At 38.4% G+C, this 27,683-nt stretch overlaps 1 protein-coding gene across 1 annotated transcript in view; it reads right to left on the bottom strand.

Moving 5' to 3' along the window:
• Window positions 1-27,683, bottom strand: part of RAD18 (RAD18, E3 ubiquitin protein ligase) — a 131,754-nt gene that overhangs the window by 27,248 nt on the left and 76,823 nt on the right. Inside the window, 2 exon segments of the mRNA XM_021719157.1 lie at window positions 18,969-19,143; window positions 23,816-23,959. Of these exon segments, the coding sequence (XP_021574832.1) occupies window positions 18,969-19,143; window positions 23,816-23,959 (319 nt within the window).

Here is a 27,683-nt window from a genome sequence, read left to right as displayed (position 1 = left end):
GCATATTGCCACATGTTACTTGTACAAGTTATTTTATTCCTTTGAGCTTTCATGTCCACATCTCTAAAATGGGTTTGTTTGGATTAAATGATATAACATACGTAATACCACTAGCACTCAAATAACATTTGTAGAAACCACACAGCTTACTACCTATATTAACAAGACTTTAGTACTCCATCTTTATCAATATGTTTCTTTACTATGCCAGGAAACTCTTCCCAGGAAGATAAAAGTATGAATAACTTTATTGCTGAGTCCATAAACTTCTTGAAAGGCTCATCAGCTTTTCAATATAAAGCATGAAAGGAGTCTTTGAATCCCTCAGAGTCCTCATCTTGCTGCATTCACCAATCACAATCTATTAGTTTAACCTAATTCTAACTACAGGTTGCATTGATAGTCCTGTCTGAAAACAAACTTCACTACGGCCATTTAACCCTGAGTTGGCCCAATATCATCTCAAAACAAACTTCAAACTCTTAATACACATCCCAAGTTTGCCTTTCTGGCTATAAGAGACTACTCTGGTAACAAGAGGTAGTGTTTCTTCTTCCCTTTGCTAAGCAATATATAAACTTAGTCTGGTCTTTAGATTAATGTCACAAAGGCACTTTAAAAAAAAATTAAGATTACCTCCATTTTTTTCTTTTCTTTAAGTGAGAAAGCACGATTTATTGAGGGTAGAAAAGCTCCCACAGCAGGAGGGGACCTGAAGGGGTTGCCCATTTGGGACCGAAAATCTGGTGCTTATATAGCCCTAAGTCCAAGCCGATTGGCTAGCACTAGCTGTGAGCTGCAGCTTTTCTGGTCAGTATTAAGGACCAGTTGGCAGAAGGTGAGCTTATTGGTTGTTTTTCAGTTCTAGCAGTGAGTATCTAAGCTCTAGCTTGAGAGGCTCCAGGGAGTTTGTTTATCAATGCTGAGGCTGAGAGGTCTGCCGGGAATTTGCTACCTTGCTACCAGAGGACCCTCCTGTCTGTCTGCCTAGCCTTTTTCTAGCTCTCTCCTGTCTCATTCCCCGCTCTGGAGTAGTAACCCTAACTGCCCTTAGGGAGTGAGGAAGATGACCGGTCTGGCTACTTCCTGCTGGTCATGGGCGTCCTATGGGGACGGCAGCTAGGGATCCTCTGGAGGGCAATCTAAAGTTCCTCGGTAGAGAAAAGCTTCCTTACAAGGTCCCATCTGCACCGCCATTTGCAGTTTGAGGGCCTCCTTCTGTGGAGCCCCACGTTCAGGCGCCAAAACTGATGAGGATTTTTCAGGTCAGCCTGGGCTTCAAGAATGTCAGCTCAATGGGTCGGCCAGCCAAGCCCCCGAGAGGGTCGTCAAGGGGCTGGTAAGCCTAGCCCCGGAAGTGTTAGCTCTAATGGGCTGGCAAGCCACGCCCTGAGAGTGTTGCTGGTTTGGTGGGCTGGCAAGCCTAGACCCCAGAGTGTCTCAGCTTTGGAATACTGCATCTTCCAGCAGCTCTCCTGGTTGAGTCAGTTCCATCAGCTGGCAAGCCAACCTCTGGGGTGTATGGCTTTTCAGCTCAGACGATCTTCTATAGCTCTATAGGTTGCAGCTCTTCAGGGTCGAGGTTCTTGCCTGATGCCCAGGAAGAATGAGGGACATGGACAGCCGAAAAGTGAGAAAGCACGATTTACTGAGGACAGAAAAGTTCCCACAGCAGGAGAGGACCCGAAGGACTTGCCCTACCTACATTATTTTCTAATTTGCTCAGAACTTAGAAAAGGCTGGAATTTAACTACTCCTTCCATTTTCAAAAAAAAAAAAATGGTAATAGAATGTCTTCACACTGAATAGTTCTTTAAAAAATGAGTGGTTCAAGCCTGTAATCCTAGTACTTTGGGAGGCCAAGGTGGGAGGATTGCTTGAGTCCAGGAGTTCAAAACCAGCCTAGGCAACATAGTGAGACCTTGTCTCTACAAAAAACTTTAATAATTAGCCAAACATAGTGGCACGCACCTGTAGTTCCAGCTACTGGGGAGGCTGAGGCAGAAGGATCGCCTGAACCCAGGAGATCAAGGCAGATGAGTCATGATCTTGCCACTGCATTCCAGCCCGGGCAACAAAGTGAGACCCCAATAAAAAAAAAGAACCAGACTGAAAAGTGAAAAATTGTTGTAGTAAAATGTATCAAACACATACACGGCCAATAGTTCATTAGCCTTTTTGTCAAAATGCCTGGTGATCTGTGTCTATATCTGTGTAGGACCTCCTACACAAAGATGCTGCTACTAATTTATCATCAGACAAGATGTGTTTATTTTTGCCAGAAGTTGTAAAAAGTTAAAATGTATTCATTCATACCTTAACTGATTCAGGTTCTTTTATGACCAACTCTCAGCATCTATCTGCAAGAAAGCTCACCTAGGTTAGGGCTACAAACTTGGTCACAAAGCGGTGAATTTAGCTGTACTTTATAAGTACTGAAATCACAGTCTCCGCTTTATTAGCCCATGTTCTAAAAACAAAGATAACCATGTTGGATTGGTTCTGAATGGATTGACCAAAATAATTGAAAACCATACTCACCATCCAATATAGATCCCTAGCTACCACTTTTTTTGGTCCATAAATCATTAAGTTCTCTTCCTTACAGTATAAGCAATTTATTTGATTATGAATAATTACTCTTCTTAGAAATTAAAAAAAATTTAAATTTAAAATTAAAAATTCATAACCTCATACTTATCAAATAAATAACATTTGTACCCTTCACCCAGCTTTTCTGATTGTTAACATGTTGCCACATTTGCTTTATCACTTTCTTTTTCTCTCTGTATATGGTGAAACATATGTTTAACATAAACTATTTCTTTGACCACTGAGAGTAAGTTACACCCATCATGCCCCTTTAACCCTTCAGTGTGCATTTGTTAGGAACAAGTACATCTACTTACAAAACTACAATACAATTATCAAAATCAGGAAATTGAATATTGCTACAATATTATCTAATCTCCTTATTCAAATTTCTCCAGTTATATCAGAAGACATTGTCTCTTGTTAACTTCTTTTGCCTACACTTAAAGTGCATAATTTTTTTAAAAAATAATGATCTAAAAGTTCTTCCATGGAAAAGCATGTCATCCCTGTATGAAGATAATGCATCCTCTCTAGGGTCATAATCGACAGCATCTTTTTCCCTAACTTAGCCTTCAATAAAAATGCAGTGTCCTCTGCTTGCCAAAATTTGGGGAACAAAAGCTCTCTCTTCTTGATTAAGAAAAACAATAAGTTAATTTACACAAATTTGGACAAGTCTCTTGAACTCCTGAAAATCATCTAGCAAAAAGTTGTACACTTAATTCTTGGTATCAGAGCAAAAAAGTAAAAAGAAAAAAAAAGTACAAAAATCTAAAATTCTTATCAATTTGTTTATCAACTGTCATCAGGCTGGCAAAAGAAGATCATATTCTAAGAGTGAAGAATCAAGTAAGCAACAAAACTGTTTCATCATAATTAGTTGGATTGGATATACCCACTGGATCTTAAAATGAGATTATTCTTAGTTGTCAGTCTGCCATGTACGTCTGAATACTGCTCTAATACAAAGAAACCAACATCTTTATTCAACAACATAAGATCTATATTTTGTATTACAGCATGACTTGCATGAATTAAAAAATCGATTTGGCTGGGCTCAGTGGCTCAGCCTGTAATCCTAGCACTTTGGGAGGCTGAGACGAGTGGAATGCCTGAGCCTGTGGGTTTGAGACCAGACCAGGCAACTTGGCGAGACCTTGTCTCTACAACAAAATAAAAAATAGCCAGGCGTGTTAGCACACGTCTGTAGCTCCAGCTACTTGGAAGGCTGAGACAGAACGATCGCTGGAGCACAGCAGGTCGATGCTAGAGTGGCTGTAAGCGTTCATGCCACTGCACTCCAGCCTGGGCAAAAGAGTGAGACTCCAACTAAAAAAAAAAAAAAAAAAAAATTAACTCACAATATATGTATTCACTTAGACATAGAACAGCATGATTTTTTTCTTACAAAGATAAGTATTTTTAAAAAGATGAAAAAATATCCTTCTGTTTAAAAAGTCCTCTTCTATATGTCCATCCATATCTGTATCTTTGGAAGGATGTATTTATGAAAAGTTTTAATACTAAGTTACTTCTGGCTAAAAAAATTCTGAAATTCTATTCCTTCTATCTAAATTTTCTATTTTTCACTATAAAGATATTATGTAATTTTTAAAGTATTTTTTTGAAAATTTAGGGCTAAAGTGAAAACAATAAAACTATCATAAAAAGATAAAATGGAAAACTTTTATAAGAAACAAAAGGAATAAAGGTAGGAACACTTCAATGTATAAAGAATGAGTAGAATGCTAGAAGGTTGATTTATAATCTGCAATGGGCAAGTGGTAAAAGATAACATATAATTTACCAAATCTATTACATGAGTCAAAAGTAACAGGATTACAGAATTTTAGAGCTGAAAAAGGTCTCAACATAATCACTAAATACAATGCCCCATCTCCCTTCCTTCTGATTCCTGTTACAGAAAATAAATTGGATCAGATAAAGACTACATATCTCAGAAAAGCAATGATTCTACTAAAGGAATTTGATTTTGACTGGTCCCTTCTCTCTTTGAGTCTTTCCCTGATTCATATGATATTCATTATCCTAATCAAATGGGTATCTCTCTTGACTACATAAGTTTTGATATCATTACATAACACTGGCACTAACTAATGGATCATCATATTTTGTGACAGCCTTCGGCCAGGTTACCATCAGCTAACATCATGAGCCACTTAATGAGTTTAAACTAGATGATGCAAATTATTTTTGAAGTGAGTCAGGGACCTTAATTGTAAAATCTAAGTCAACACAGATAGCAAGATAAAAACTTTATCTACCCCAAGAGAGAAAAAAATTGAGGATAATCTAACCACGACATAATACTTCCTTTTCATGTATCCAGAAAGTTCTTTTAAACTTAAATAGACATAGGTTTTTATCTTATACCATTGTTGTACACATATTAAAAATAACAAATAAATTGGTTAAAATATTCCTAAAACGTCTTCATATTCAGAGCCCAACTCATCTTCATCATGTTTTGACTTGGTATCTCTGAGCTTTTCCACACAAATTCATTCTCAGCACGACTGAGAACACAAGCGGTACAGCATTTCTCAAATGTACTAGAATGCTGTTTCCAGGAATTTAATCTAAGGCACTGACACCCATTCTGCAAATTGAACTCATAAGTTTCTTTTTTCAATCGCATTGCATGTGCTGGAGGATAAGTAGTTTCTGTTAAAGGATAGCAAGAAGTATTTCACAAACTAACATCTGATACCTTAGCAATAGTCATTTGCAACACATGAATCAGTCATACTGTTATTTCTCTTAAATTTTTGCATGTATTCCATAGGGTTAGGCCATTACTCCTGTCTTTAGTCAGTCATGTTACAAATAGGCAATCTTTGCATACAGCTCATTTTAAAAAATGTAACATATCTTCATATACTTGGGGTCTCTTTCTTTTCCAGGTCCTGTAAGGCACTTGATTGTTTTTCAAGAAACCACAGAATTGCAGTCATTTATCCAATTATGATCCCTATCTCACTAGCATCAAGTTTTTACCCTGCAGCTCTGTTTCTTTATTTTTCTTCATACACAATAACCTTTTTGTTACATATTTTCTGGAAGATATATTAAATGACCAACTAATGTAATGTCAACAATACATGAAACTAAATTCTCATAATGCACACCTACTGGCAAGTACATAATGACGACAATTGGGCTGTTGGCGACTGTAAGATATTGCTGATTATAAGACACATCACAATTTCAAATATTAAAATGTAAAACAGAAAATGCATTCTTTAAAATGAGGGCTATAAAAGCATTCTAAAATATCCAGTCATTTAACTTGATTACTTCTGCAAAGAAAAAAAAAGTAATAAAAATAAAATGTCCTAAGTGTCCTGCCAAAGTATACTAATTTTCAGTATTACTTAAGAAAATTTAATTGATTTGTTTTATGAAAGTATAAACAATAATCATATATTTACCAAAGACCTACAAGTATTATCGCATTTCATCTTCCCAACATTTCTGAGATATAAGATATTTTAATATGCTTTTCAAAAATATATGGAAACAGGCTTCAAAAGAGTAAATCTAAAATCACCCAGCAGAACTTGACCAAAAGTCATTCAAGTCAAAGCCTACTGCTTTTCCTGCTACCCCATAGCTGTTTCCTGCTGCATTCCTACTCCTGACTAGCCTAGTTAATCAGTTGCCAAATGGTGTATTGGTTTCATGCCAGGACTGCTATTTAAGGCTCACTTCTTTCCCATTTTCCCTTTACACTTAAAGGGAGATTTTAGATCTCATAAAGGAATAAGACTATATCTTTTAAGCTTAAAGACCTCAGACCAGCAAAATAGAGCAAATGAAAAACAGGTATTTTGAAAACCTGAATAAAATTAAAAATTTAAAGATTAACATACTTAACATTTCCAATGTATATAACACTTCCAATTCATACTTAAATCATGAGTACTAGAGGTGACACTGCCTATTTCCTCAAAGCAAGCCTGAGAAATCTTTATACACCATCACTAAAACTAAGCTTCCAAAGCACGCATGCAAATTCAAGGATTCTTTTCCTTGTTAAAGTTGGAATTAAAAATAAGCCAGGATTCTCAGGAAGATGGCAGTGGACTAAGTGAGTCCTAGCGTGAGTGAGTAAGAATATGGAAAATTTTGCATACGTGTCAGTGAGTAAGTGGGCGTGTGAGTGGCTGACTGAAGTAGGGACTCAGGAACAGGTGGCCAGAGATCTCCGGGTTGAGTGGCTGGGGCTGCAGCTGCTCTGCTTGGTCCTTAGAGCCTCCTGGGTACAGAAGACAAGTCACCATTTGTTAAAACTCAACAAAGCCCATCCCAGGAAGAAGCTGTCAGGAGAGACTGCCAGCTCCAGACTCTTCTTCACCACTGCAGCACCTTGCCAGACACTGGCAGCAAGGGCTGCAGAGGGAGCACAGTGAGGGAGCCAAGAGGCAGAGCCCCACTGGAGAAGACAGAAGAGGCACCCTGCCAACATCTTGAAAATGGGGCAAGAAAGTGCTTCAGCTTGCTCAACATGGAACGACAGACCCAACCCAATCTCTGTGACCAGCAGATTAACTACTCAGGGGTTGATCATGACCCAGAGGGAATATCCCAAAAGCACAAACTCCAGAGGCACAGGATGAGGGCTGAGCCTCGGGAGCCCCACTTCTTACCCTGATTCAACTGCAGGACAAAGGATGTGGCTAGAAAAGGATGAGGAAGACCTCCAAAAAGATTAGTGGTCGTTTCTGAACCCTATCTCCCCATCCTCCACATTATTTGACTCTCAAAACTACAAGAGACAGCAAAGCTTCCAACCCATAGCCCTATTTCAAAATAGAACAAATTCAAAGCCCTGATCAGGGAAGAACAGAGAGCTGAGCAAACATCAAAAGTGAAAGCCTCTCCCACTGCCACTGAATAACTGAACTAAAGAGAAATGAAAGAGATCTGTCACAAATGAGGAAAAATCAACAGAGGAACACAGGTAATTTCCGGTGTTACAAAGAGAAAATGCCCCAAAAAATCAGACATCAAAGCCCAAACAATGGAAGTCACCAACAATTAGCCCCAGAATACAAAAGGGATTAGGGAATGGATGGAAAGAGTGAATAAGACTAAAGAAAGACAAGATGCAACACTGAATAAACTTGTAACAGAGATTTGACCATAAAAAATTTCATCCAGGAAATAAATAACAAAATGACAAGTATGGAAAGCAGAATTAATCAAGCAGAAGAAAGAAGTTCAGAACTTGAAGAACAAAACATGGAATTAACCTGATCTGTAAAAAACATAGAAAGAAAACTCAGAAAGAAAGAACAAAGCCTCCAAGAGATATGTGATTATATCAAGAGGCTGAACCTATGCCTGACTGGTAGCCGAGAAAAAGAAAGGGAAAAGGAGAACACCTTGGAGCAACTATCCCAGGAGGTTATCAAAGGAAATTTACCCCATCTCACCAGAGATGTGATCACCCAAACACAAGAGATACAGAGAACCCCCACAAGACATCAAATGAGAAGATCAACCCGTAGACACATAGCAATTTGCCTACACAAAGTAGGCACAAAAGAAAAAATCCTAACAGCAGCAGACCTATCGGCAGAAACACGACAAGCTAGAAGGGACTGGAGCCCAATATTCAAAGTCCTCAAAGATAAACAATTTCAACCAAGAATTTCAAACTCTGCCAAGCTTAGTTTCATCGGCAATGGAAAATTAAATGCTTTCCAAACATCCAATTCCTAAGAGATTATGCAGCTTCCAGACCAGCTCTATAGGAGACACTTAAAAAGGTATTAAGCGCAGTAGGGGGGGGAAATAATGACCACACACTTCCCAAAAGTATGGCAGAACACAGAATCAACAGAGAATACAACATGACTATAAATTTGAAAACACATATATACATCAACCCCCAAACTAAAAGAAAACAAAGAAAGAAAAAACTTTGATCTCAGCACTTTGGGAGGCTGAGGTGAGAGGACTGCCAGAGCCCATGAGTTTGAGACCAGCCTGGGAAAATTGGCAAGACCTCATCTCTGCAATAAATCAAGAAAAGTTAGCCAGGCATGATGGTAACATGCCTGTAGCTTCAGCTACTTGGAAGGCTGATGTGGAAGGATTACCTGAGCCCAGCAGGTCAAGGCAGTAGTGGCCATGAGCGTGTCACTGCACTCCAGCCTGGGAGCTAGAGTAAGACTTCAGCTAAAAGAACAAAAAAGGCAGGAGTAGCAATCTTAATATCAGACAAAACAACCTTTAAGCTATCAAAAGTTTAAAAAGAAGAGCTGGGCTCAGTGGCTCAGCCTGTAATCCTGTGCTTTAGGAGGCTGAGGTGAATGGATTGCCTGAGCCCATGGGTTCGAGACCTGCCTGGGCAACTTGGCGAGACCTCATCTCTAAAATAAAAGTCAAAAATTAGCCGAACGTGGTAGCGCATGCCTGTAGTTCCAGCTACTTGGAAGGCTGAGGTGGAAGGATTGCCGGCGCCCAGCAGGTGAGGCTGCGGTGGCCGGGAGTGGCCACTGCACTCCAGTCTGGGCGACAGAGTGAGACTCCTACTCAAAAAAAAAAATTTTAAAAGATACAGAAAGACACTACATAGTGATAAAAGGGTCAACACATCAACAAGAAATATCCATCCTAAACATACATGCACCCAACACACTAGCACGAGCATTTACTAAACAACTACTAAGTAAACTAAAAAGTGATGTTGACTTATACCATTATACCTGGGGACTTAAATATCCCACTAACAACCCTACATATACCATCGAGGCAAAAAAAAAAAAAAAAAATCAAGAGATCCAGAACCTCAACTTGACACTAGACGAAATAGACTTAAAAGGTACCTACAGAATACACCATCCAACAACCACAGAATATACAACCTACTCATCACCACGTGGAATGTACTCCAAGATCGATCACATTTCTTGGCCATAAATCAAACATAAACAAATTTCATAAGATCAAAATACTGCCATGCATCTTCTCACACTACAGAATAAAAATAAATATCAACACCAGCAAAATTCCCCCAAAACCCACAAAAACATAGACACTAAACAACATGATGCTGAATGACTACTGGGTCAACACAAATCAAAACAGAAATAAAAGATTCCTGGAAACAAATGAAAATGACGAAACAGTCTACCAAAACTTCTGGGATGCCATGAAATCAGTTCTAAGAGAGGAATCTACATCTCTACGAACACATATTAAGAAAATGGAAAAAATCACAAGTTAACAGTCTAACAAATCACCTAAGAGAGCTGGAAAGACAAGACCATCAAATCCTAACTATAGCAGAAGAATCCAGATTACCAAAGTAAAAAGTCCAAATACAGGACACAGAAGACAAAAACATCATAGAATAAAAATTGAAACAAAAAGCTAGTTCTTTGAAAGAATAAACAAGATAGATGAGCCCTAGCCAGAATGACCAAGAAAAAGAGAGAAAGAGCCCAAATAAACACAATCAGAAATGCAAAAAGATCAAATCACAACTGACCCCAAAGAAATATAAAAGATTATCAGAGATTACTATGCACACCAGTATGGAAATAAACTTGATAACCTAAATGAAATGGAGGACTTTCTGACATCACACAACCTCCCAAGGTTAAAACAAGACACTGAGACAGTAAATAGACCAAAAACAACCTAGAAAATTGACTTCATCATAAGAAAACTACCTACATAAAAAAGCCCTGGACCAGACAGCTTTCCAGCGGAATTCTACAAAACTGTACAAGGAGGAGCTGATACCAATTCTACTGACAGTATTCCAGGCCAGGCATGGTGGCTCATGCCTATAATCCCAGCACTTTGTGAGGTCGAGATGAGAGGATTGCCTGAGTCCACAGGTTCGAGGCAATTTAGCGAGACCTCATCTCTACAATAAATCAAAAAATTAGCTGGACATGGGGGCACATGCCTATAGTCCCAGCTATTTGGAAAGTTGAGGTGAAAGGATCACCTGAACCCAGCAGATCAGGGCTGCAGTGGCTGTGAATACGCCACTGCACACCAGCCTGGGCAACAGAGTGAGACTTCAACTCAAAAAAAAAGAAAGAAAAAAAGTATTCTAGGCAACTGAGAAAAACGGAATTCTTCCCAAATCCTTTTACAATGCTAACACTGATACCCAAACCAGTTAAAGATTCAACAAAAAAAGAGAGCTACAGACCAATATCCCTAAAGAACAAAGATGCAAAAATTTTCAACAAGATTCTAGCCAATCAGATCCAACAACACATCTCAAAATCATACACTATGACCAAGTAGGCCTCATCCCTACAATCAAGGGCTGGTTCAACATCCACAAGACCATAAATGTAATTAAATACATCAGAGATATAAAAACAGGAACCACGTGATTATATCATTAAATGCTGAAAAAGTTTTTGATAAAATCCAGTATCCCTTCTTGATAAAAAGTCTCAATCACCTAGGCACAGAAGGAACATACCTCAAAATAGTAAGTACTATCTATGATAAACCCACAGCCAGCATATTACTAAACAGATAGAAACTGGAAACATTTCCCCTGAAAACTGAAACAAGACAAGACTGGAACTGTCACCCCTCTTGAACATTGTGTTGTAAGTCCTAACTAGAGCAATCAGACAAGAGAAGGAAATCAAGGGTATCACAATAGGAAAAGAAGTCAAGTGTATCCCTCTTTGCTGACAATATGATCCTCCACCTCAAAAATCCAAGAGATAGCCGGGTTCAGTGGCTCAGCCTATAAAATCCCAGGACTTTGGGAGGCCGAGGCAAGCGGATTGCCTGAGCCCTCGGGTTCAAGACCCACCTGGGCAACTTGGTGAGACCTCATCTCTACAATAAAGAAAAAAAAAAAAAAATTACTCAGCCGTGGTAGCACACACCCGTAGTTCTGGCTACTTGGAAGGCTGAGGTGGAAGGATCTTGGAGCCTAACAGGTTGAGGCTGCAGTGACCAGGAGTGTGCCACTGCACTCCGGTTTGGGCAGCAGAGTGAGAATCTAACTCAAAAAACAAAACAAAACAAAACAAAAACCCAAGAGAATCTGTCAAAAACCTACCTGTACTGATAAAGAATATTGGCAAAGTCTCAAGGTACAAAATCAGTGTGCAAAAGACAGTTGCATTCTTATATACCACCAACAAGCAGGGAGAGAACCAAATAAAAAGTACAATCCCATTCATGATAGCCACAGTAAAAATGAAATACCTCAGCATCTTCCTAACCAGAGAAGTGAAAGACTTTTACAATGAAAACTATAAAACACTGCTCAAAGAAATCCAAGAAGACACAAACAAATGGAAAAACAGTCCATGCCCATGAATAGGAAGAATCATCATTGTTAAGATATCCATCCTATTCAAGGCAACCTACATTCAACCCAATACCCATTAAATTGCCAACATCATTCTTCTCATACTTGGAAATGACAATACCGAAATTCATATGGAAACACAAATGATCACAAATAGCTAAAACAATCCCCAGCAAAAAAAAATAAAGCAGGGGTATCACACTTCCAGACTTGAAACTTTATTATAAAGCTAAAATAATAAAAACAGCTTGGTATTGGTACAAGAACAGGCATACATACAGACCAATGCAACAAGAAAAAGATCCTGGAAGCAAAGCCTAAATTTCTCAACCAACTCATCTTCCACAAAGCCTCCACCAACAACCACTGGGGAAAGGAAAACCTATTCAGTAAATGGTGCTGGGAAAACCGGCTGACCACATGCGGAAGATTGAAACAAGATCCCTATCAACATACACAAAAATCAACTCTAAGTGGATCAAAGACCAAAACGTAAAACCTCAAACTACAAGAACTGAAGAAAATGCGGGAGACACCCTTATGGATATTGCAACTGGCAGCCAATTCCAGATCATAACCCCAAGTGCCCATGCCATAAGAGAGAAGATAGACAAGTGGAACCTCAGCAAACTGACAAGCTTCTGCAAAGCCAAAGAAACCATTAAGAGAGGGAGACAGCCCACAGACTGGGAAAAAATATTTGACAACTGTATGTCTGACAAAGGCCTAACATCCAGGATCTACAAGGAACTCAAACGTGCAGAAAAGAAAAAAACAAAGTGGGCAAAAGATATGAATAGACACTTCTCAAAAGAAGACACACGATCAGCCAACAGACACATGAAAAAACGTTCAGCCTCACTAGACATCAAAGAAATGAAAATTAAAATCACACTGAGATATCACCTAACTCCAGTCAGAATGGCCATCATTAATATAACAAACAACAACAGATGCTGGAGAGGATGCGGGGAAAAGGGAACACTTCTACACTGTTGGTGGGAGTGTAAACTAATACAAGCTCTGTGGAAAACAGTGTGGCGATTCCTAAAAGATCTAAAAACCAACCTTCCACATAACCCCGCAATCCCCCTACTGGGAATATACCCAGAGAAACTGAAATTACTCATTAGAAAAGATACCTGTACATGTATGTTTAGTGCAGCATTGTTCACAAAAGCAAAAACATGTAATCAACCGTGCTGTCCATCGAAAAAGGACTCGATTTTAAAAAATATAGCACATATATACAATAGAATATTATGTAGCCATAAAGAAAGGCAAAATCATGAACTTCAGAGCAACTTGGTTGGACTTAGAGTCTATAATTGAGTGATCTATCGCAGAAACAAAGAACTGAGTATCACATATTCTCACTCATAAAAAAATACTGAACAATTATTACAATACTATAAGAAAAGGATTGGTAGTAGTGGGAAACAGTCAGGGTGGAGGGGATGGGCAGTAGTGGGAATCTGCCAGGGGAGGGTGAGTACTCACCTCATCAACAAGGGTACCTGCATACTGAACATTTGTATACCTAATCCTGAATTGTACCCCACATCTTTTTTTTGTTTGAGTTGGAGCCTCACTCTGTCGCCCAGACTGGAGTGCAATGGCTGCTCCCAGCCACCGCAGCCTCGAGCTGCTGAGTTCCGGTGATCCTTCAGCCTCAGCCTTCCAAGTAGCTGGTACTACAGGTGTGTGCCACCACACCCGGCTAATTTTTTTGATTTACTGTAGAGATGAGGTCTCGCCAAGTTGCCCAGGTGGGTCTCGAACCCACAGGCTCAGGCAATTCACTCACCTCGGCCTCCCAAAGCGCGGGATTACAGGCTGAGCCACCGAGCCCAACCTGTACCCCACATCTTTAAAATTAAAAATTAAGAAAAAAAACCCAAGTGCTCGTGCCATAAGAGATAAGATAGACAAGTGGAACCTCATTAAACAGAAAAGCTTCTGCAAAGCAAAAGAAACCATCAAGAAATTGGGGAGACAGATCACAGAATGGGAAAAAATATTTGCCAATGGTATATCTGGCAAAGGTTCAACATCCAGGATCTGCATGGAACTCAAACATGCCAAAAGGAAAAAAACACAAACAGCCCCATTAAAAAGTGGGCAAACGACATGAATAGACACTTCTCAAAAGAAGATATACAAGCAGCCAACAGACACATGAAAAAGTGCTCACCCTCACTAATCATCAGAGAAATGCAAATCAAAACCACATTGAGATACCACCTAATCCCAGTAAGAATGGCCATCATTAATAAAACAAACAACAACAGACGTGGTTGAGGACTCAGAGAAAAATGAACACTTCTACACAGTTTGTGGGAATGCAAACTAGTGCAACCTCTTTGGAAAACAGTGTGGCAATTTCTAAAAGAACTAGACATTGAGTTTCCATATGACCCAGCAAACCTACTACTAGGAATATACCCAGAGGAACTCAAATCATTCTGTGGAAAAGATACCGGTACACATATGTTTATTGCAGCACTGTTCACAACAGCAAAAACATGAAACCAACCGTGCTGTCCATCAAAAAAGGAATTGATTTTTTTTAAATGTGGTATATATACACAATGGAATATTATGCAGCGATGAAGAAGGACAAACATATAGACTTTGCAACAACTTGGATGGATTTAGAGTCTACCATACTCAGTGATCTATCACAGAAACAAAGAATAGAGAACCACATGTTCTCACTCATTAGCAGACCCTGAATATTTACCATAATATTAAAAGAAAGGGATTGGCAGTAGCAGGATACTGCCAGGGTTGGTGGGAGTTGGGGGGAGAGCACAGCATCAATAAAGATACCTGATCTCAAGCCAGGCAAAGTGGGGACGAAAGGGAAGCCCAAACTTTACCTGTATGTGTCTATTGTATACCTAATCCTGAATTGTACCCCACATCTTTAAAATTAAAAAAAATAAAAATAAAAATAACTCAAAATGTACATCATCTAATAAATAAAAGGCATACCCATACAATAGAATATTATTTGGCAATAAAAAGAAATATAAGTACTGGGACATGATAAAACATGGATAGCATTATGCCAAGTGAAAGAAGTCAGTTTCAAAAGATCACATAGTGTATGATTCCATTTATATAAAAAGCCCAGAATAGGCAACTCTACATAGACAGAAAGTAAATTAGTGGTTGTTGAGGGCTTGGGGCTGGAGGATTTAGGGGTAAATGGGGAGTGATGTTAATGGGTACAGAGTTCCTTTTCAGGGTGATAAAAACGTTCTAAATTGTGGTGATGGCTGTACAACACTTAATATACTAAAAACCATTGTTTTCTTGGTGAACTGTGTTTTGTGAATTGTATATCAATAAAATTGTTTAAAATAATTAATTTATTGTAATTGGTTGGTAATTCCACTGAGCCATGTGTATATAAAGACATATACACATATGCAATCTGACAATTAAGTTCACAAACTTGCCATCATGCGTTTACGTTGGCAACACTATACAAACAACTCAATAAAGTTTCATGACCCTGGTGTATCAGTAACTCAAAGCTGTATTCATGCTGACATCTGAGGGTGTCTTGCTGAGTGGCATTCATTATTGTTGGTGCATGGTTTTGTGTGCTGTCATGAAAATGTCAGAGCTTGAATTTGAACAATGAACAAATATCAAATTTTTTGTTAAGCTTTGCAAGAGTGGAAGTGAAATCAGGGACATGTTAGTCCAAGTTTGTGTAGATAATGCCATGAAGAAAATGCAGTGTACAAATGGATCAAATGTTTTTCTGAGGAGAGAGACAGCATCACTGATGAAGAGAGGTTAGAACAGCCAGTAACAAGCAAAATGGATTAAAACATTGCAGCAATTCATCAAATTTTGTGTCAGAATTATCGGCTAACTATAAGCACAGCAGACCAAATAAACATCAATACAAAAACTGTCAGGAAAATCTTAACTGAAAATCTTGGCATGAGAAAGGTGTGTGTAAAAAATGATCATATCAATGCACCAGCTCACACAGCACTGTCTGTGAGGGAGTTTTTAGCCAACAAATAACTGTATTGGAACACCCTCTCTACTCATCTGTTCTGGCCCCCAATGACTTTTTCTTTACCCGAAGATAAGGGAAATACTGAAAAGAAGACATTATGATGATGTTTAGAACATCAGGGGTAATACGATAACAGTTCTGATAGTCATTCCAGAAAAAGTGTTCCAAAACTGCTTTGAAGGGTAGACTAGGTGTTGGCATTGGTGCATAGCTTCCCAAGGACAGTGCTTCAAAGGTGACCATAGTGATATTCAGCAATGAGGTATGTAATACCTAGTCTAAGATGAGTTCGCAAACTTAATTGTCACATCTCATATATAACTAATTATAACATGAAACAGAATGTATGAGCTTAAATTAAAAAAAAACACTTTAATGATTTCATCTTTGCTAAACTGTAGCATACAGACTAGTGCCTGGAACACAATACATATTCATTGAATGGATGAGCGCCAACATTGCAATGTTAGACCCTGTTATGAACAGAGAACAAAAGCTAATCTAGCATCACCATGCTTATTTTGAGTTGCTAACAAAATTTTCATCTCAAAATGTCACGTAAGAATAATTCTGCCGGGCTCAGTGGCTCAGCCTGTAATTCCGCACCTTTGGGAGGCTGAGGTGAGTGGACTGCCTGAGCCTGCGGGTTCAAGACCCGCCTGGGCAGGGAAACCTCATCTCTACAATAAATCAAAAATATCAGCCAGACGTGCTAGTGCACGCCTGCAATTCCGGCTACTCAAAAGGCTGAGGCGGAAGGATCGCCAGAGCCCAGCAGGTAGAGGCTGCGGTGGCCAAGAGCGACCACTGCACTACAGTCTGGGCGACAGAGTGAGATTCCAACTCAAAAAAATAAAAATAAAAAAAGAGTAATTCTATATGACCCTTACCAAGAGGAAACAATAAAGGATGGACAAAAAAATAAGGATAACATTACCCAGGATTTTGGTCAACAGAATGGTAAATAATGTGAAAGGTCAATCCCCTAATGAAGTGGCAGCAGGAGCATGTGACTGGGGATAAGCGCGAAAGCACTTTTCAACTCTTTCAGTGAATGATGAGTTGCAAAAACCAGATTTTGGACTAAACTCATTTTAGCAAATTGATCCAACAAGTTTTATTCCATATTTTCCTCAGTCACATTTTCTTTACCCTTGCTACCAAATTCAGAGACTTCATTTGCTCTCCTAGTTTCTGAGTCATAGTATACCTGAAAGCAATGACATTTTACTTTTTTTTTTTTTTGAGTTGGTGTCTCATTCCGTCACCCAGGCTGGAGTGCATCCAGGCTGTCATGGCACATTCATGGCCACCACAGCCTCAACCTGCAGGGCTAAGGCGATCCTTCCACCTCAGCCTTCCAAGTAGCCAGAACTACAGGCACATGCTGCCACACCCGGCTAATTTTTTGATTTACTGTAGAGATGCGGCCTTACCAAGTTGTCCAGGCTGTTCTTGAACGCATGGACTCAGGCAATCCCTCACCTCAACCTCCCAGATTGCTGGGATTACAGGCTTGAGCCACCATGCCCGGCCAGCATTTTCCTTTTTAATAGTTATCTCTCTGTTCAGTGATGCCAGCAAGTCTGGATGAGGCCAGGATACCATCAAACTCTATTTCCTACATTCTCATCACCAGATAAACAGACATCTGACTGCCATGTGTTTCCCCTTTCAGTTTCCTCCATTCTCACTCCAAATTCACAATAATGTCCCAATTCACTCTTGCATTCCAATACATTCAAGCATCAAGTGACCATGATTAAACTTTAACTCATCCCCTGACTCTGATTTTTCTCCACTTTCATTCTGTATTCCTAGAATATTTGTGTTTAAAAACAAATACTGCCCACTGGACTTGCAGGGATGGCCTGCTCTAGAAAAACAATGTAGGCAACCAAATGTTTCAACCTTAGTCAACCATAGAATGTTTTTGATCTTGTATAACTTTGAGATGAGTTGGGAAGATTTTTCCTTCCTAATATTTGATTCTGACTATTTTGAAATTGCTTACTAGGAACCCTAGGAAAGAGGATGAGTCATCAGGTATACTCCTCTTATAAAAAATTTCTTCTTTATTTGATGTGTCAGGGTAGGCATAATCTATCATCCCAGAGCACTGTTAATACTTTTTAAATGAATATCAAAGATTAAATAATTGTCAAGACATATTGACATTTACATTCAGAAGGCAACAACATACCAGGGTCAAAATGAGATAAAGATAAGAAAATAATTCAACAGAAGCAAAAGGAGGTTTACCACAGCATTAGGTACATCAACAGAACACTGGAAAAAATGTAGAAAACTAACAGAAACTGAAGGGTCTTTGTCAACTGTGGTAAAGATACATAACAGAACACTGTAACCATTAAAAATAACAATTATGAATATGAGACAGAAATGTAACATTTATAACCGTATAGATATAAACACACATCAGAACAAAAAATGGTATGTGCATATACATGTGTAAATATTTATGTGTATACACACACACACATAAAATGAATTAACCCTGTATCAGCTTTTCAAAATATCTTTTCAAAATGATTTACCACCAAACCTCTATTTTCAAAGTCTCCCCCCAACTACTCTATTTATTCAGTTAAACTTTTCTTTTTTGTTTTATTCTCCTATATACTGTGTCTTTCTGCATCTCTGCTTTTCAATATAGCTGTCTTTAACTCCTTTACTTATTATCTTAACAAAAATTTCACTGCCTATCATGCCTTTTTTTTCCCACTCTAGGAAAATATCTATATAAAGGATACAGATTAGAAAACAAAGTATATCTATGGTCACTGCACTACCCTCCCAACTCCTGCCTTGCTATCACTGTGAAGATTACACAGCAGTAAAGGACACTTTAATGGAAGAAGTTTGACTAATTGCACCAGCCCTTAAAGCTATTTTCTAATCATTTCTGCCTTCCTATCTATGCATGCGTAGGAAGTAAATATTTAAAATAATCAACTACTACATGTTTCTTACCTGTTGCATGAATCTGATTCTGATGAAGAAAGGGTTTCTTCTTGAATATCAGTACAACTAGAAGAATCATCTTGTCTATCAGGCTCCAATTTCCCTGGAGAGCCCAGCTTTGATTGAGGAAGGTGGCTTGTTACTAAATTCATATCTGAGAATTTCATTTTATTATCTTCCTGCCCTAAAAAGAAAAGAAGAATTTGTTTAAATGAAAAATTTTAAAGTACCTTAAGATCTATAACCTCTGATGCCTATTTAGTTCTGCAACATTTAATATTGCTATTTGTACTTCGTAAAGTAGATCAAGTATATGTAACATTGCTTCCAAAATACTAGTGACAGCCAGAGAACAAGAATCAACACAGCAATGGTGCTATCTAATCCTATTGTCCAACCCATGTTTTTCCAAGATTAACACATTTAAAAATAAAACGTCTTTCAAAACCAGGAGTGGGCAAAACTGTTTTTTGTTTTGTTTTGTTTATTTGTTTGTTTTGAGTTGGAGTCTCACTGTCACTGAGGCTGGAGTGCAGTGGCACAATCATGGCTTACCACAGCCTCGACCTCAGGTATCATCTCGACTCAGGTGATCCTTCTGCCTCAGTCTTCCGAGTAGCTGGGACTACAGGCAAGTGCTACCACATTCAGCTAATTTTTAAAATTTTTTTGTAGAGACAGGGTCTCACTATGCTACCCAGGCTGGTCTCAAACTCCTGGGCTCGAGCAATCTTCCTGCCTCAACCTCCAAAAGTGCAGGGATTAGAGGTGGGAGCCACTGCACCCAGCCTAGAATCTTGTAATTCTAATAAGGCAGCAATTTCATACATTAGAGAACATTGACAAACAAACATAAGAAGCATAACCAAAAAGACTAAAAACTCAACTGACAAGAGAACCACCATATTTATCACTATTACATGAGAATGTATCTATCTGGGCATTTTCCTAAAACTGTTAAATAGAATCTAACTATTCATTATGGAAAAGAAAAACTAACCAGACATAATAAATATTTTCATGTGATCCAATACACATTACAAGCCCATGCACCCTTTGTTATATTCTCAGTTTGATTCTCAGTCACTGCAACCTCAATGACAGTGAGACTCTTTTTGCAGATAAAGACTAAAGAAGCTGGAGGGATGCAGTCACAGTGTTTACAAGAATGTGACAGAAGCCGGACTCAGTGGCTCAGCCTGTAATCCTGCACCTTTGGGAGGGTGAGGTGAGTGGATTGCCTGAGCCCGCGGGTTCGAGACCCGCCTGGGCAGCGAGACCTCATCTCTACAACAAATCAAAAAATCAGCCAGGTGTGGTAGCGCATGCCTGTAATTCTGGCTACTCGGAAGGCTGAGGCGGAAGGATCGCCGGAGCCCAGCACGTCGAGGCAGCGGTGGCCGGAAGCAGCCACTGCACTCCAGTCTGGGTGACAGAGTGAGAATCCAACTCAAAAAAAAAAAGAATATAACAGAGAGGCATCGTCAAATGTCTACAAATATGAGTGAGAAAAACAGCTGCAAAAGGTTCTTCAGTTCCTGGGACACTCCACATAGTGTGCTTCAGGTCTCTGCTGGGATTTGTTTAGGAACTGAGTAGGTGTTTCACATGAAACCACACGTGCTAATAGTATGGAGTTCCTGTTATGTGCTTCCTCACAGAGAACTGAGTTTCCACACATCACTCATTAAGTATGCATGTAAAGGTGACTTTTACCAAAGCACACCCAAAAAAATTGACAGGAGATAATTTATGGGAAAAGAACTGAACAAATTCTTCAAAAAAAAAAAAAAATTTCCAGATTCCTATTATCAAGATTTTTCCAGAAAAAGTTCTAAATATCATAACAGTATAATTTCTAAATATATGTTTCTAATGTCATCTGACTACCAATAAAGATATCATCACTAAAATATAATGGCACCCACTAATGTTTATCTGTAAAAGGGATAAAGGAAGTTAACCAAGACTACCATCCAGAATCTCTAGGATTGCGTCTTGTAAAAGATGTCAGCATCACATAAAGAGGAACCAATCACCAAGGAAACTCAGCACATCCAGGCAACTATCACCCAACTAGCTAGGAGAATGCGAGCAAGCTGGCAAACTAGAGAATAGGAATTCAACTTAAAACAATTTATTTTTGCATATCATCTTTATTCTTCTCTTTTTTCCCCTCTTACGAAAACTTCTAGAAGAAACTCCCTCTTGGGGACAAACATCATTAAACAATTTGGGCCAATTAAAAGTCAGTTATCTTTCCTACTTCCTTTTAAATCTCAGAATACAAGCCAGGCCTGGTGGCTCAGCCTGTAATCCCACGCCTTTGGGAGGCTGAGGTGAGTGGATTGCCTGAGCCTGCGGGTTCGAGACCTGCCTGGGGAGTTTGGCGAGACCTCATCGCTACAATAAATCAAAATGAGCTGGGCGTGGTAGCACGCGCCTGTAGCTCCAGCTACTTGGAAGGCTGAGCGGAAGGATTACAGGAGCCCAGCATGTCGAGGCTGCGGTGGCCGGAGTGGCCACTGCACTCCAGTCTGGGGGACAGAGTGAGACCCCAACTCAAATCAATCAATCAATCAATCAATCATCAATCTCAGAATACAGGACTTAGAGTGAGGCTCAGATATCAGACCGTCCCAGAGACATGCAAGAGAAACAAGTTTTCACTTGAGAGAATATGCATCATGGTCACTTACAGGAGCACTTCAGTGTTGATTCTAAAGAGCAGCAATTACCCTCGTTATATGATGTTAAACAAAATGCATCTTTTCAGTCGATGTTTGTCTTCTCTCTCATGCTCCCCACCCCGCCCAGATATCTCATTCATGCACAGCAATCTAACAGCAGCAATCACCCCAAAATTAATCAAAAAATTAGCCGGGCGTGGTAGCGCGCGCCTGTAGTTCCAGCTACTTGGAAGGCTGAGGCGGAAGGATCACTGGAGCCCAGCACGTCGAGGCTGCAGTGGCCGGGAGCAGCCACTGCACTCCAGTAGCAGCCACTATACTCCAGTCTGGGCAATAGAGTGTGATTCCAACTCAAAAAAACAAAAAAAAGAGAAATTTACTACAAAGCCACAGTAATTAAAATAGTATGGTATTAGCATAAGGACTGCTATAGAGACCAAGGAAACAGAATAGAGAGTGCAGAAATAAAACTTCACATATATGGACATGAATTTTTGACAGGACTCCAAGCATTCAATGAGGAAAGAACAGTCTTCAACAAAGAGTGTTGAGAAAAATCAGAGATGCACATGCAAAAGAATAAAGTTGAACCTTTACTTCACATCATATACAAAAGTGAAATCAAAATGGATCAATGACCTAAACATAAGAGATAAAACTTTAAAATTCTTAGAATAAAACATAGGGGGAAATTTTTATGATATTAGATTTGGCAGTGGATTCATGGCTATAACACCAAAAGCACAAGCAACAAGAAAAAAAACTGAACTGAACATCAAAATTAAGCACTGTTGTGCATAAAAAGATACTAATAAGAAAGCAAAAAGGCAACATAAAGAATGTTTGCAAATATTTGCAAATCACATATGTAATAAGAAATTACTATCTAAAACATATAAAGAATTCAACAAAAAACCCAAACTACCCAATTAAAAAAAGGGCAAAAGACTTGAATACACATTTCTCCAAAGGAAAAAAAAAATAGTAAGTGGCCAATAAGCAATTGAAAAGATGATAAACATCATTAATCACTAGAGAAATGCACACTGAAACCACAATGAGAAGGGGCATTGTGGATCCCACCTATACTCCCAGCACTTTGGGAGGCCGAGGCGAGAGGATTTCTTGAGCCCAGGCGTTCGAGAGCAGTCTGGGCAACATAGCAAGATATCATCTCTACTGCTACTGCTACTATTAATACTACGACTAATAATAATAAATTAAAAAACAGCCACGTGTGACGGCACATGCCTGTAGTCCCAGGTACTCAGGAGAACCAGGTGGAGGGATTGCCTGAGCCTAGGAGGTGGAGGCTATAGTAAGGTCATGATTGTGCCACCGCACTCCAGTCTTGATGACAGAGGGAAACACTGACTCAAAAGGAAAAAAAAAAAAGAAGAAAGTAGAATAGAGATTACCAGGACTGTGAGGGAGAGGAGAAAGAGTTATTATTTAACGAGTACAGAGTTTGTGTTTGAGTATAAATAGTGATGATGGTTTTCACAATATTGTGAATGCATTCAATGCCAATGACTTGTACATCTATGAATGACTATTAAGATAATATTGTATTATGTATATTTTACCGCAATAAAGAAAAAAATAACAAGGAATTTTCCTTTGCACTTTTCTCCATTATGATTCTGTTTTGTTCACTGGCTCAAAGCTTGGCAACAAAAATAGAATATTAATCTCAACTTTTAATAATAATATGCATCAAAATTAAAGAATGTGCTGTGTATTCACCTAGAGAGTGTATTAGCTTTAGATTGTTTAGCAGAAAGTTTCATCTAAAGTAAGTACCAGTGCTCCAACATAAAAATAATTTATTATCTACATAGGCTATCTTAGAATCTCCAGCCATAAATACTATATATAGTAACATCCTTAAGCTTACTTAACTAAGAAAATTATGATTTATCTTTAACTGTTTAAAGGGAAGCTAAACAAAAGAGGAGAATGCTTCCTAAGGACATTCTTCCAATCCTTTTTCCCACAGCAATAAACCAAGTTTACAAAATTCAAAAACTGCAACTTGAAGTTAATCTAAAAACACTCTTTTGCCATTTCAAACAACTAATATCTCTAAAGTCAGTTCCCTTTTTTATATTACAATTAAATGCAGAAACTCAACATACTAATATTTTTAATTAAAGTCTCTCTTACCCATGCATACAGATAATAGCTTTTCTGCAGACTCATCTTCTTGTTTCATTATTGTTACTGTTTTTTGTGACATTCCAACAGTTTTCTTGTATCCCTTTTTGGCCTGATCCACAAGAAGTTGAAATTCATTCTTATATTTTTTACCTGAAATTTAAAAGATTTTCGCAGTAATGCTAAGACTATGAAAGTTAACCATCTACAACTGACAAAATGAATTATCAAGTATATAAGTTTGCTCAAGAACAGCAACCTAAGGGAATCATTTGCAATAAATTTAAAAGCTGCCAAGCATAAAAATAAAAATAGCTAAAGCATCATGGAAGCTTCTCTTTTTTATCTATCTTCTCCCTTCCTCAAATACAAACATGAAAACATGATACTCCTAGTTTGCTACTCTAGGTTTCTTCACAAACCTCATATTCAAACCTTATGCTTTTGATAAAAGATGCTGCTTTCTTAAATATACCCTAAAGATACCATTCTAACTTCCAAGGTATAAAAGAGTACTAAAAAAAAAGAGCGTTCACTGAATATAAAATAGAAGTCTCTGAAAGCTGAGTTGTAAATAACAAGGATATCCACTTCAATTTTTTCTTCACATTTCCTGTTTCCCAGCAGAAACCCTTTACTTTAGCATTCTAAGACCTCTCCCAACCAATGTCACCTTATCTTAGGATATTAAAATAACATAAATCTTTATTTAGTACTACTATAGCACCTTTGAATATAATTAATTAATCCTGACCTCAAGGTCATCAATACTGACATACACCAATTACTCAATAAAGAATGACCAGTCACTGTTAGTATATGAACTTTAGTACATCTGTTTGTTATGCTAAACCATAGTTGAAATAGTTATGGTTGCAGTTTATTTATCTGGCACCCTTAAACACTTGGGTCATAGCTCAAAACAATGTCAAAAATCCTGTAACATTTTTAGAAAGAATCATATTGCAAATGATTAAAATATTTTAAGACTGTTCTCATACAAAGACCAATAACATACTTTTTATCACTTGGTTTCTTCCATTTTCCTTGTAGTATAATACTAAGGTGTAGGGAATATATTTAAAGTAAGGGAAAAATTTGCACTTCAATTGAAAACTTGTGGCATTGTCCTAATGCTACTTTTCCAGAATTCTAGCCATTCACTGCCTTTAAACTAGGTATAACTCTGTAAGTTGTACATAAATGAGAGCAATGGAAAATAATTATTGCCTATAGATATGTAAAATCCTGTTTGGTAGAGGTTCTATTGACTTCCCTCCCCAATACGGAAGAAGTCAGTTTTTCCTCCACTTGCTCATTCATTTCAATATTCTTGATCTACAAATGTGACCACTCAGCCAGGCACAGTGGCTCACACATGTAATCCCAGTACTCTGGGAGGATGAGGTTTATCTAAGCCCAGGGTTTAAGACCAGCCTGGGCAACTTGGTGAGACTTCATCTGTACAATAAATCAAGAAAATAATTAGCCGGGCATGGTGGCATGCACCTGTAGTTCCAGCTACCTGGAAGGCTGAGGCAGAAGGATCATCTGAGCCCAGCAGGTCAAGGCTGCAGAGGCCATGAGTGTGCCACTGTACTGCAGCCTGGATAACAGAGTGAGACTCCGACTCAAAAAAAAAAAAAAGACAATAAAAGTGACTCCTATTTGGATTCTCCTTGGAACACTTTATGACATCTTATCAGTATCTCTCAAATGAGGTTTTAAAATTCTCTAACAAAAACATGTATTTATTTTATATCCATATGAGAATAATAATTTACTTGTATTAGAAAGTTATCTTTTAACATGGAAAGAGAGAGCACTAAATTATGAAGTACAACAAGGAAGACAGGACCTGGATTCCTACATTTAGATACTAATAGACACAGCAAAGACATTCAAGAAAGAATGCTCCTAATTCCAATATCTTTATGGCACATGTATGAAAACTTTCAAAGAAACCTATGTGTTAGGCTGTAAGATGGAAAATTTTAAATAAGAGACAATTCAAATTTCAGCAAAGGTTACTGGAAAAGTTACCTCTTTAGAATCAGGTGAGAGTCTACCTAGAATACAAGCTAGGTGATTTCTTTAAAGTCCTATTTCACTCCATGCATTTGAGGATAATTATCTTGTATTTCTTCAGCTCCTCCGAATCAGTGGGCTAATACTACCATCATCATTATGTAGTTTCTGTTAGGCAGGGGTAACAGTATAGAAGCTATATAATTTAGTTAGACCAGGTCTAGGCCATTTTCCTAGTAAGGTCACTTTACTGTATATATATAGTGGATTTAAGATTTAGTGAAGAAACCTGCTAAAGTAACTGCATTTCCAGCAGGAGGCTTAATGACTTTATCTTCTGAGATAATAAAATCCCAGATTTAAAAGAAACTTTCTTTTTCTTTTTTAAATCTAATGAAGCCACAGCTAGGCTGGAAACACAAAGTAAATGACAGCCACTGCTCTGGCTTTGGCCCAAGACGTCCAATAACCCCTTCTCAGAAAACAAACAATGTCAACAGATTAAGTCTAGTAAAATTGTTCCCACTCAACTCTTCACCTCATTTTAGAAGTTTTACCATTTGACAAGGTATACTCTAGGGTTTAAAATCTCAGTTCTGGTGGTTGTATGTCCTGAATTTACCTCATAAAAGTTTCAAGCAGCTCAGCTACTTGTGGGAGATGATGACTAAGTACATGTTCAACCAACCCATAATCTTCAAGATTTTAAATACCTGAATCATATTATCCTTTCTGCCTCTCCAAGCTGAAACAGAATCTTTCCTAGGATCAAGTCTTCACTCCCAGAACACCTTAACTGCTCTTCCTTATAATCAGAGTGTCTCAGGGTCTGTCCATTGACTTGGGATGTACAAGACCAAAACCAGGTTCTCATAAGAGTGGAAGACTCACATGTCTCTTCAGTGATGCCACTAAAATACTTACTCATCTACTTTAAATCAAGAAATGAGATAGGAGTCAGTGTTTCCCAAAGTCAAATTCCATATATTTTTTACACCAATCACTTATTACACCCAAGCAGCTGGATGAAGAACAGAGTAGCAGTAAAGGCTAATGTTCACTATATTTTTCATTAAACCTGCACTAACTGACTAGTCTCACTTTAATTTTATGACCATAAGTCTCAAAAGGGCATTCAACACTGCTATACAACTTTTCTACTTTTAGTCAGGTTTGTCTGTCTGTCTGTCTGTCTGTCTATCTATCTATCTATCTATCTATTTTGTAGAGACAAGGTCTTGCCATGTTGCTAGGGCTGGTGTTGCTAGGGCTGATCTCAAACTACCAGGCTCAAGCAATCCTCCCACCTCGGCCTCCCAAAGTGCTAGGATTGCAGGCATGAACCACTGCACCAGGCCCAAAGTTTGCTTTATTATGCTTCAAAATGACTGTCTTATACTTTCTCCTCTTCATTCAAACACTCAGGATTCCTGTCATGGCCCCCTCTTAGTTGGCCTCATACTACTTTGAAAAATAGAGTATTCTAAAAGGAATTCTGTCATCTTCCATTACACTCTTACACTTTGTGCATTTGTGATTTATTTTCCTTACTGTTAATATGAAACGACTGTCCTTGCTGTAATTAAAAGTTGACTAACTTTACCCTCTGAATTCCATGCTGAAGGCCTCTCAAACATAGACTGTGTTTTTGAAACCTAGAGTGTCGGTAGCAGAAACAACCAAGTTAAGTCCAGACCAGCATTTTTTCCTCAATGAATAATAAAGAAAGAACATAGAAAATAATATAGAAAGAGAATAGTGTGTTAAAAGTGGTAAAAGCAAAGTTTTTTTGCAAAACTTCTGATTCAGTAATGTAGCTGTGTACAGTTAGTACTAAGTGATGTAAATG

The sequence above is a fragment of the Carlito syrichta genome, unplaced genomic scaffold (genome assembly GCF_000164805.1).
Source record: "Carlito syrichta isolate Samal-C Ts95f unplaced genomic scaffold, Tarsius_syrichta-2.0.1 Scaffold314284, whole genome shotgun sequence".
Classification (NCBI taxonomy): Eukaryota; Metazoa; Chordata; class Mammalia; order Primates; family Tarsiidae; genus Carlito; species Carlito syrichta.
The sequence above is the reverse complement of the archived record's forward strand: the minus strand, read 5'-3'. Positions and strand labels throughout refer to the sequence as shown.